At 38.3% G+C, this 12,223-nt stretch overlaps 1 protein-coding gene across 3 annotated transcripts in view; it reads left to right on the top strand.

Annotated features, from left to right (window-relative positions):
• GPATCH2 (G-patch domain containing 2) overlaps positions 1-11,451 on the top strand; it is a 140,161-nt gene extending 128,710 nt beyond the window's left edge. For all 3 annotated transcript variants that reach the window (XM_006916225.3, XM_015592774.2, XM_015592773.2), the window contains exon 10: positions 10,543-11,451. In XM_006916225.3, coding sequence (XP_006916287.1) covers positions 10,543-10,763 — 221 coding nt within the window. In that variant the 3' untranslated portion in view covers positions 10,764-11,451. The remainder of the gene's footprint in view (positions 1-10,542) is intronic.
• The last annotated feature ends 772 nt before the right edge of the window (positions 11,452-12,223 follow it).

Below are 12,223 nucleotides of genomic sequence, written 5' to 3'. Positions count from 1 at the left end.
TCTGTACCGGATGGGACAGGAAGCCTAGCAGGGCGAAGACGCAGGCTTGTTTGTGAAGGGGCTGAATAAGATTGGTACACACTGCAGAAATCTCATGCAAGAGCCGTGGTAAGGGGGGCAGAGATAAAAACCAGTGACAGGAAGAAGCCACCTGGGCATTAACTCATAGACGCCCACATAGGAATCAATAACAGTTGACCATAATGGGTGTGTGATACAGCAAACTGATCATGGGCAAATGTTTCAGTAGAGGTCCTTGGTCAGTTATGAATCATAGCGTCGGAATCTTGCCTGGGATCCTTACATTCAGATTTATAAACGTCCTCTTAATTTGGGGAACCTTTGGAAGAAAAGTTGTTTTTTTACATAATTAATTATAGAATAAAAAATAAGATTCACGTCAACACGGGAGTAAGTAGTGAAAACCCGCATATACATACACACACACACACACACACACACACCCTGACATGATAATTTCAAAGGAAATAAAAGATGTGAAGCTTAAATTCTCTATTAGGGGACCTATCCTATAGTTCAGCCTAAAAATTTGAAGAATAATTTAAAATCGAAACACTTATAGTGCTGTTTTTCCATCTATATGAAGAGCTACATTATGAAATTATGCATGTGGTTATAATATCTTTATCTTCTAGCTGTATTGAATTTTCATTGTGTGTAGAATGTGTTTGTGTTTGTGTAGGATAATACTTTCGCACTTGTTGGGTACTTACTATGTGCCAGAAATTTTAATATTTAATTTTAATATTTAATTTTATCTTTGGAACAACCTTATCAGCTAGCTGTTATTATCATCACTTTACACTATAAAATTAAAATTCAGAGAAGTGTTAAGATCTTCTTAGCTACCTAAGAAGACATAATTATTGGGTGGCAAAGGGAGGTTTCAAGCCTATATCTACATGGCTCCTGTTCTTCCCATGACAACGTACTTATGGCCTCTTTGTAAGAATATATCTGTAAAGACCCTGTCATTGCATGTTTACTTGAACCCACTATTATATAAGTTTCCTAGAAGATTTCTCTATTGCTCTGCAGAGATACAGAATATTCTTTAGAATACTTCTAATATATCTCTTTATTCAGGAACATTTAGCCATTTTTCGATCAACCACATGTCACAAGTTCTTTGACACTTTTGTAAGGCAGGTGCAACATTCTTTAATATCCCCATTCCAATTGAATGGTCCCCTGAATTCTCTGCAAACATTAGTGGCAGAAACAGTATAAGAACAACCTCAGGAATGTGACCGAAGCACCTCGATGCCAGCAAGAAGGAAGAGAGAATGTCGCAATAACACTGAACATATTTGAAGTGAGAAGGAGAATACAGGATGGTCGAGGATGATGATATAATGATTTCCACGGAGTGATTTTGACGTTACACCTCAACAGCATCAGAGGAAATAACTTGTATGGAGTATGGGTATAAACATTAAACTTTAGCCTAAAATATTCATAAGCCCACACCAGCATATTCCAGATGTTATATCTCAAAAGTACTGATTCTCTTAAGATTCAGGATTTTGATTACATTACTAGATTTTTTACTTAAAGAGTAAAATTCATAGAAATTTAATGCATTTTTTATAATTATTCAAAAAGTAGTGCTGTAGGAGAATTATGATACTCATTTTCGATACATTTTTAAAATCCATGCATAACTGTTTCTCTCAAAGAGGAAGAGAATGAGGTTATTTAAAAGTCTTCAGTTTTAAAAAGAATATCTTCTAATACTCTAAGGTAAAAATTATTATTCAAATTCAAGTGAGAAATGCGTTTGAATAAATACACATTGATAATCAGGTTATGAATCCTAGATCATCTTGTCTCTGGAAATTATAATTTTCAAATTCTAGAATATAGCAACTCACATAAAAAATATCAGTATATTTTTAAGCTTGCAAAGTTGAGTCAGCATGTAGAATTTTTTTTTTTGTCATTTTATAGGGCCTTGCAGACCTCCCCAAAAAAACTTTGAATTGAGATATATTTTCACAGTTCTTTCTATCTTTATTTGATCCAAACTGGAAAAACACAGGTGAAGATGACTCTCATTTAAAATAGTGAATGAGAGTTATATTGTTTGATGAGTCTGATTTATATGTGAAATATTACAGCAGGTTTAGAAAAGATTTACCAAAAAATTGTCATAAAATGATAATTAAATACTTTATAATCCCAAACTGGGGTTATACGACAATTTAAGATCCTAAAGATAAAGTTTATATATTGGATACATAATACTTTTTAAAAAGACTTAAAGTCCTCTATGAAATTTTCATCATCTTTACCGGCTAGTGTATTGACAATTCTACACACCCTGTTTCAGCAATAGCATCGAAGCATAATTTCAGTTGCTTTGTAAGGCTGTGGACTCGCCAGCAGTGTTATCGGTTGAACATTTATTAATTGTGACAGGAACACCAAATTTATTTCAGTGCTTTAGCTTATTTACTGCTCTTTCACCTTTATATTTTGTATTGACAAAGTAAAATGAATATTGATAAGGTTAGATATTGATTTTTAAATGTATGGCTTGTTCTCTGCCTCGTTCAAAGTCACATACCAAAAAGATAGTGGATGTCTCAATAGCAAAGGATGTAGATTTACTATTATCAAATTGAGAACTGTTGAAGCAAGAAGGTTTGCCAGCAGAATGCATTTTATAGTTTGAAAAATGTCATCTGTAAAGGTGAAGAAAGGCAGTGAACAAAACAGGAGGAATATTATTAACACATTTTTAAAAGGCAGTCAGTGGTGTTGGTTATGGTCGGTGTTGTTGGTAGAAGTCATAGCTTACTGAGGATTTGATAGTAAAAAGATTTAAATATGTTTATTAAGATATTGTGGCTACTACACTTTAAAAAAATGTTTTGTCCACTATACATTACTACAGTTGTTGTTCTCTACAATTAGTATTTGCTGTTATGTTACTACTTTGCTTTCTATTGAAATAATATTATGAGGAAAACATCATAGGAGTCAACCATTTTTCTGCCCATTTATACAAAGAGGTGCCTATTGAAGTTTAATATCTTAGTATAGATATTGCTGCAACATAACTGTTTAACTGTTTTCATGGACATGCAAGTTCTTGGCAAGAGGTTGCATTACAGCTTTTGTGATTTTTCACCCTTTTCCTCTGCATTCTAGTGATACTTCAATAATAAAATAATCTTTATCAATATTCAAGACAATAAAGGCAGGTTGTAAATTATAGTAATGGGTGAAGATTTTTAAAAAGTGCACTTTTAAGGAGAAGTTAATACTGAACATAATCAGGAAATGTTTGGTCTGACCCAGCTCCCTTTCAAGGTGCTATTTGTCTTCAGCTGTCCAAATTTATCTTACCGATAATTATATATTTATTTCTCTTATCACTGGATCTATAATGACTACTATAGATTATCTTATCTCTTCCAAGATTTTAATACAGGCAGACTTTTGAAGAGGAATTGTTATTAATTTGGAAACCAACCTATGTCTGAACATAGAGCAAAAGCCTAATAATTATATAACGTTCCACATCTTGGTTCATGGACCACCAAACCACCTTTCAGGTGTGTGTTTTGGTAGACTCTTAAAAGGCTCTCCATTGCCATTTGGTACAAGCTACCCCTGTGCCGTGTCCAGGTTTGCTGGTTGCAGAAACATTGAGGCATGTTGGTCAGTGCCCCAGCGGGAAGGGAGCCACACCCGGGAGCTGGCTGCCTGAAGCCAGACCCTCTGGAAAGCTCCATCCTCTGAAAAGAGCAGACTAGAAACAAATCTCACCCATAGGCACAGGAAAGTAAAGGATCTCATTGCTACCTGGGCTCCAAGTGGAACACTGAAGTTTTGTACCCAAGAGCCTACCCTCACAGGAGTTTCTAGTTTAAAATTCCACCAAGCCAAAATGTTAACATAAAAACCGGTCTTTGAGCAGATGCCCAGCTACTCCAGAGGTACACAGCCCCAAGTCTCGAGAATTACCATAAATGAAAAACGACTGAAGATGATCTCATAAAATCAAAGGGAATAACTGGCAAAGGAAAAGACAGATGTGGTAAAGAAGCAAGTAGAAATTTATTATTTTATTATGAAAAATTCTAGCAAAGAAACAAGTAGAAATTTGAGATTAGTTTATTATGAAAAAATCTTGAAAATTATAAACTTACTGGATGAGTTAAACAGCAGATTGGCTACATCCAAAAAAAAAAAAAACAAAACTGAATTTTAAGAACAATTTATTTGTTTATTTATTTTTAAGAGCAATTTTAAAGAAACACAGAGGGATAAAAAATAGAGAAAATATTAAAGAATGGCTGGACTTTAAGGAAAATGCAGTTCAACATTTGTCTATCAGAACTTCCAGGAGGAGTAGAAAGAAAAGGGCAGTATAGTATTTAAGAGAATATTAAAAGAATTCAGTGAATTCTTACAACTGAAGAAAACATGAACTTTTATATTCAAAAAGTACAAGTTTTTATCAGGAAATAGTATACATAAAGACATACCTAGACACATTGTAATAAAACTTCAAAACACCAAAGCCGGAGTGAACTTAAGAGCAGCCAAGGAGAAGAGCTAGAACCTATGAAGGGATGAAATCATACTCCTTAGTAGCAGGAGTACAATGCAGAAGATGAGGTAATACTTTCGAAGCGCTGAGATCGAATAATGGAATCAAGGTGGAGTTTTATATCCAGTGAGACTGTGTCCCAACAATATTTAGAGGTAAAGACCAATCTTACTAAATTTAATACCTCGGGCAGAAAAATGGAATCCATAAAGATGAATGAAAATCAAGAAGGAATTGTGATCGAAGAAATTGTTAAATGTGCATAAAACTAAACCCTAATATTGAAAGTATAAAAATAATGAAGATGGCGACAGGTATTATGCAGATGATTTATTTGGGTATGTAAAAGTAAGATGGAACTGAAACTCTAGACAACAATAATATGTAAAGTGTGAGGGAATGATAAGTCAAGTACGCATGTTGACATTTAAAAGTAGTCGCTAAAACATTAGAAATATAATATATAATTTTCAAGCTAGTATAAACAGGCAATAGATGCCAGAAAGGAAGAAACAAAAAATGTACAGAAAAAGCAAGGTAAATAGCATTAAGTAAAATAAAAATCCATCCTGAAATGTCAGTAATCACAATAAATGTAAATGGAGTAAATGCGTTAGTTAATTTCAGAGAGTATCATAACGGCTAGAATAACAACACTCAATATATGCCATTTACAATAAATACAACTAAAATGTAAGTTATAATTTAAATAGAAAGTCAAAGCCAGAGTTGCTGGGTTTATAACAAAACGCACCCTGAGGTTTTTAAGGGAGGTTGAAGCACACTCTCCAGACAGACTTGCTGTGCTAGTTTAGTTTTTCTAGGAGTCTGAAATGTGTGAATAGAATAAAATCTCAGTCCTTTGGGAAAATGTGGCGGATGAAATAATCGAGCAGTAGAAAGTGTTGGTGACATAACATTTTAAGTTCCATGTTCAGTCAGCAAGAAGTTACAGACTCAGGTATCCTAAGTTTACCTGTAAAGTGGAGCCAGTGATAACTTCTCAGTCTGGTAAGAAAGATCAGAAGAAATACGGATATGAAAGCGTTGGTAATCTCTAAGAGCTGCAGACATTATTATATGCTAGGTTATCCAGGTATTTCAGCGTGTGTACGCTCTGCCTTGTCCACATGCAGATTGAGAGAAGTTAATATTACAATTCACATATAATCCAATTAAAATTTTTTTAATGGCTCGAAACATAAGCTCTACTGAAATGGTTTGTTTGCTAGTAATTCTCATAGGGAGGCAATGCAGGTAATGGAAAGTGTAGGTTTCAGTAAACCGAAACCAAAGTTTGACTTAGCATGTGTGCTCACTGTGCACTCCTGCTCAAGTTACACCATCTTTCTGAGGCCCGTCGTAACTGCCGCCTGGCACAGTAGTTACAAGGAATGGAGATAGAGATCGTCACATGCCTACCAAAGAAACTATGTGCCAGATACTTAGTAGGCAGACCATAAATGTTCTGATTAGACTATAGCAAATAAACATCCCTGTATGCCTGCCGAAGCAATGCAATTCTATTGAGACTTTTTTTTTTTAGTTTTCTGAAAACCCTATTCTTTGATACAGAATCATTCCATAAGAAATATATTTATGGATAACCAAATCACCTGTTAAATGAAAGCGCTCCTTTTCCAAACACGTCAACACAGACCATGTCTCTCATTCTGCACATCTTGTTCGTCGCTTAAGAAAAAAAGAAAAAGCTAGTTTTACATGAAATTTTCATTACACGGAAACAAAGTGCCTTGTATTTTTAAGCCACTAACTATCCGAACTGATTTTATTTAACAAAATTTACATGAAAATGTCTGCGATATTGCAGATAAAATATAGAATGGTCTGAATTAGTGAGGCTTTTCTCTATTAAGGAATGGAATGATTAAAACATTTGACAAAAAGTAGTTAACACCTACCCCTTTCTCACATCTCAGGCCGTGCTTATTGCTATTTCTTTAACAGTCATCAAAAACCCATGTTCCTGAATTAGTGAGAACAGAGGACAATATTATAACTTGCCATTTTGATAACATCGCTAATAACAGTTGCCCTGTCTCTCGGCTGGCTAGTAATGGGGAAAAGATGATGGAAGAAAGCGAGCGTGAACCGCTGAATGCCTCCTGAATACAGGGTAGGGGCTGAATCGGAGTGCACTAGCTGTTATGGAGGAAGCAGCGTGTGTCACCTCCCCTTCCATTGGCTGTTTATCCAACATCAATACAACACTTTAGGAGCCAAATTACTAAACAAGCTGCCAATTAGGCTTGCAGTCAGCTGGATAGATTAGCAGCTAAGAGAGGCTGATACAAGATTTTCATCTCTTGAGCCAATTACGCAAGTGAATTACTATCCGCAATACTCGGGAAGATTTGAGGGGAAAGGACCAACTCAGCTGTAATAGGTATAAGAGATCCCGCATCAAGGGGGCTGCGAGCGGGAGCATGCGGAAGGGTTAGCAGGCTTCGTGGGGCTAAAATTGCCCGAGCAGGAGGAGAGCCTTCTAGGAAAAGACTTAAAGGATTTAGCACTGCCAGGAGCAGAAGAAAAGGAAATTATGGTTGTAGTATGCTGCGCTGAGACCGAGCTGTTCCCTCCTATGTCTTAATCTCATAAAGAAAAAAAGGATGAGAGACCAACCAACAGTTGATCTCACTCTAGAATCACTTGTCATGAAAAATACAGTAGCTGTCGTTGTGTGTGTGTGTGTATGTGTGTGTGTGTGTGTGTGTGTTTTAAGGTTGTATAGAAAGCCATTGCTTTTTTGTTTTGCTTTTTCAGGAATGTGTTTCTATGTGGAAAGATTTAGTGTTTGAGAAATGTAATGTTCCTCCTCCTTTTTTTTTTTCTTTTTGTTTCTCTTTAAAGATATAACTTTATTTTCATTAAGAAGAGAAATGAAACCAGCATTTAATAAAGAGAGAGAGAATGAATTCTTTTCCACCTCTACAGAAACACAAGCACGGGAGGGAGTAGGGTGGCTGCTCCTGGCCCATCGTGCCTGAAATATCAACATTTTAAAATGATGGTAGTGAGTGAGTTATCATTTGTTGTTCATTTTAGAACGGAAAACTTACCACGACTTAGCATTTTTTTGAAGGGATGTTTTAAATTGGCCTTATATTTTTTTTCTTAAATATTAAACACATTTTAAGAATGAACTTTTGCAAGCCCTTGTATCGAAAATATGATGAAACAGATGCGTGGCCTAGAGCAGCATTTTAGCTTATAGATGGAATTAACGTAAATCATGGCACTCAGTAAAAAATCAGGCAGATGGGGCAGCTTCACCTAACATACCTGCTCAGCAGCTGTAAAAAATTAGATACCTTGGAGGTCTGTCCTGGTCACCACCATAATGATAATTTCAAAATAAAATTTTATTGGCTTTTTTTTTGTTAATTATGTTAAGGAAGTGTTTTGACATGAGGCTCTTATTTACTATTTTTTTTTTTTATAACTAAGAGGTTTATTTTTTGCATTTTTATTTCTTACACATTGTGACCTTGTCAGGCAGTCTAATATAAGTCAAGAATTTTTCTTTGATATTAGTCGTTGCCATTCAGGCGGTTTGCAGTTGAAGGCTTTTGTCTGTCACACATTAACGACACTTTCAGTGAGCTAAGAGCCAGTGTGACACGTCCGAAACCAACTCGTTATTGTGGCGGCCTCGTTCATACTCCCTGTAATGAACTGAGCACAGTGAAGACTGCAGCCACCACAGTGTTCAATAAAGAGCTTTGAAAATCAGCTGAGGATGACTCCATGGTAAATAAAAGCGCCACTTATTAAAACCCACCCCTAGCACTGTGCAGTTTTCTTCGTCTATAAGTTGAAATCATGAGAAACAGCCCACTTGCTATTCCCCAGAAGGCCAGGTACAGATTTCCAGATAAGATATACTATTGGTTCAACCCTGACAATTGTTCTATTTTATTTTTTCCCATGAAATGCATATGCCAGAGAACAAATGGAAACGCACAGTTTAAAGAATAGTAATAAACTTTGAGTAACCACCACCCAGGTCAAGAAATAGAATGCTATATACTCTGCGGTCCCACGGGTAATATTTTTGTCATCGTTATTGGTGCTTGAGGGTCCTTCTGTGCCTTGTATCACAGTCTGAAACACAGCCTTAGAGAAGGAAGAGGACAGAGAGTCCCAGCCTTACATGTAGTCATAACCCTGACTCAGGGAGGAGAAATCGATGATGATGACGATGATGATGACGATAGAAACCAGGCAGAATGGGGATATGAGTGGGTGCCAAAGAGACATCTAACTAGCGAGGCTTCGAGAGTAATGAGTGATTTTTGTCAACAACTGCCCGTTGCAGCACTCAAACTGTCTAGGAAGACACAGCCCACATTTCAGAGCAGAAGTAGGCTGGGCCCAGGACACAGGCCTGAGGACTAGCTGGTATACCTCGGGGACCCTGCACCTCTCTGAAAGGCGAGGTGTATTTATGCTCGGAGGCCTAGGGAGGGAGTGGTGGGCATGCACTACGTCCCGGTACGTCTGTGACCTTGGGAAGAAGCCTTGGTATAGCTCAGGCTGAATGTGTTCTCACTAAAACAAAGGTTGTTTTAAGATACCCTCATCCTTTTTTTCCTGCAGAACTTTTAATATTAGTTTGCCTGGTAATTACTTCTTTCTTCTGCAAGTAGAGTAACCACACAAAATGCTCTGGTAATTGGGAGTTCAGATTGCGTATGTCCGGTTACCTCCAGATTTGCCATACCCCCTTTTCAGACACCGTAATCTAATAGCTGTTTCTAGAGGATGAGCAGAAACGGACCGACCACAGAGCGGGTCTCTACCGAGCTGAGACAGACGGGCCAGGGCCACGCCCGCCGTTGAAGGCAAGAGCTCAGGTTCTCGTGACTCCTTGACTTTTACCACATTTATTGGTTTCTTGATCTTTTGCTGTCAGATGATAGGACTGCATGTAAGGCTGATACGGTAAGGAAAAGAATCGTTAGATATTTAGTACATTTCTCCCAGAATCACATACACAGTATATATGCTCTGCTTTCCCCGTAAGAGCCTACGAGAAAGTTTAAATTAAAAATCGGTCTTTGAAAATGTCATCAAATACAAAATGCCTAAAATAGACGCTTCTCAGTCTCTGCTAAGGAAATCAGGGAAACGACAGTTATTTCTTAATTAATCATGAGAAGCCCTAGCCAATCTCTTTTTCCCAAATAAGGAACGAAGGTAGGTAGGAGGAGAGGGAGGGAGGTAAAGAAGGACTGTTTATATACAGTGCTATAAATAACTTTACTCGTCTTTTCCGTCTTTCCCTCTTTATGTCCTGCTCCAGTCATTAAAACATAGAAACGGAAAAAGGAGAAGGAAGAGAATTAAAGGGTACACATGTTACAGACTGAATAATAAATAACGAGAAGAACGTTATAGCAAAGTCAACAAGTCTTAGGAGTTAAGGATGCCATCAATTGGGCTTTTTGTTCACTTTGGTCCTAGTTTCAGTTTTGAATGTCAAGGTCCTGGATCAGTGTGAGACGTTATAGTGTACATGGGTGATGCTCAGAATTATCCGTGAGGCTGATACGGTAAAGAAAAGAATTGCCTTTGTAAAGTGCTTTGTCATTTACTGAGAACTCTCTTTCCATACGTGATGTCATCTGATCCTTACAACTTCCCGTGAGGTAGGCAGTGTGCGTTCTTTTACACCTGATTTTCAGACATGAAAAAACAAGCCCAGGAGATCAAATAACTTAATCAGCTACTAAGTAGTAGAGCTGAAACTGTAAGCGAGGTCTTTCCCCCCTTGACCCCTGTACTGCAGCAAGCTTCTTATGCAAAGGTGAATAAACGACCCTCCCAGGTGCCTTTTTGAAAGAAAAACATAAAAGAGCATGGTCTCTTAGCCTGAGAGGATCTGTCTTCGCCTGTGTCCCAACTAATCGTCTCTTGTCGTTTTGCAATTTCAGGGCTTGTAGGAGAAAATGCCCAGCCCATCCTAGAAAACAACATTGGAAACCGAATGCTCCAGAATATGGGCTGGACGCCTGGCTCAGGCCTTGGACGTGATGGCAAGGGGATCGCTGAGCCCGTTCAGGCCATGCAGAGGCCAAAAGGATTAGGACTTGGATACCCTCTACCAAAAAGCACTCCTGCGGCCACCACCTCCGCTTCAGGAAAATCCACCTAGGAAGAAAAGCAAAGACGAAAGGTCCTATAGTTTTCATTCACTCTCTGTATCCCGTCGTTCTAGAAAATCACAGCATCGCTTCTGTTTTTGAAGCCGAGATCTGCATCGCCTCGAGCTTGCCACTCTAGCTTCCTCACTGCATTCGGTCTTGCTACAGCGATAGAGACGGGATTTTGTCGCAGTTCGTGGTGCTCAAGTACAAACCTTTACCTTTTAAAATTTTTTCAGCAATTTTCCGCTGTACCTAGATACAAAAACAAAACAGCTCATTTCTCTTATTTATTTTGATCGCATATGTCAATAGCGTCTAATGCTTTAGCTTGATTCATCCGGGTGCGCGTGGGCAGCCCCAGGCACACGTGAGCACGCCCACGGGCTTCTGATTTAGGGTACTCCGGGAAGAGCTGCGTTTTGTGTCATCCCCACGTGCGGCAACCGAAAGGCCCATCGTGGCATCGGCGAAGCCCTACGCGAGTCTTTGCTCGAAAGTCTTGCCGACTTCACATTGCTTGAATTGGGCCTTTCTTTTTTTTTTTACGAGGATTCTCCGATGGGCTGATACCCATCAACTTTCCATCCTTGGACAATGGGGTCCAAAGCCCGCTGCTGACAAACCCCAATCACTGCTTCCGTCTGGCGTTTTGACACAAATAAACCTCGTCATTATTATCCCCAGAGCGATACATTACTTTAGTGCCTATTTTATACATTTTACCTCATTTAGAACGTAAAATAATTATTGGAAGAAAAATGTAACTTTTTAAATTCATCATGACCAAACTGTAAATTCTATTAATCTAGACCTCTAACTTCTACCTCTCTCTCTCTTCCCAAAGGCTAACTTTTGTTTTTAGATCAACTCAACTGTAGTAAACTGATTTTAAATTTTAACCATTGGTGTAAGTTAGAATATCGAATCAATTTATTTGAGGGTTTAAGTAGCTCTCCCAAGAATTCAGATTTCGGGCAGTGATCTAGCCCAGGTGCCAGGCGGACAAAAACGGAAGGTACTGATCTGCGCGTTCTAGCATCGAAGCGGTTACCTTAAAACCGAGCGGAGCAGGTCGTTCTTATTGCGTGCCCGCTTTGTTATTTCTGAACCACCTGCTTCGTAATCTCAGTGATGAAAAGTTGCCGACTCGTTATCACCTTCATTCTTAAGGACTGATAATCATATTCCATTTGTAATGGCCCCTATTGGTTGAGTAAAGGCCAACATAACACATGCGAATCACCTTGATAATGTTTTTTTAAGACTTTGCTTTTTTTTTTTTTTAGAGCGGTTTTATGTTCACTTCAAAAGTAAGGTAAAAGTACAGAGATTTCTCCTCGACCCCCTGCCCTCACACATGTACTGCTCCCCGCCCCCACTGTCAACGTCCCCCACCGAGAGGTGCCTGTGTTCCAGCTAATGAAACCACACAGACGCATCATCCCCCAGTCCACAGCTCACACTGCCG

This window comes from Pteropus alecto, unplaced genomic scaffold (assembly GCF_000325575.1).
Source record: "Pteropus alecto unplaced genomic scaffold, ASM32557v1 scaffold65, whole genome shotgun sequence".
Taxonomy (NCBI): Eukaryota; Metazoa; Chordata; class Mammalia; order Chiroptera; family Pteropodidae; genus Pteropus; species Pteropus alecto.
The sequence above is the reverse complement of the archived record's forward strand: the minus strand, read 5'-3'. Positions and strand labels throughout refer to the sequence as shown.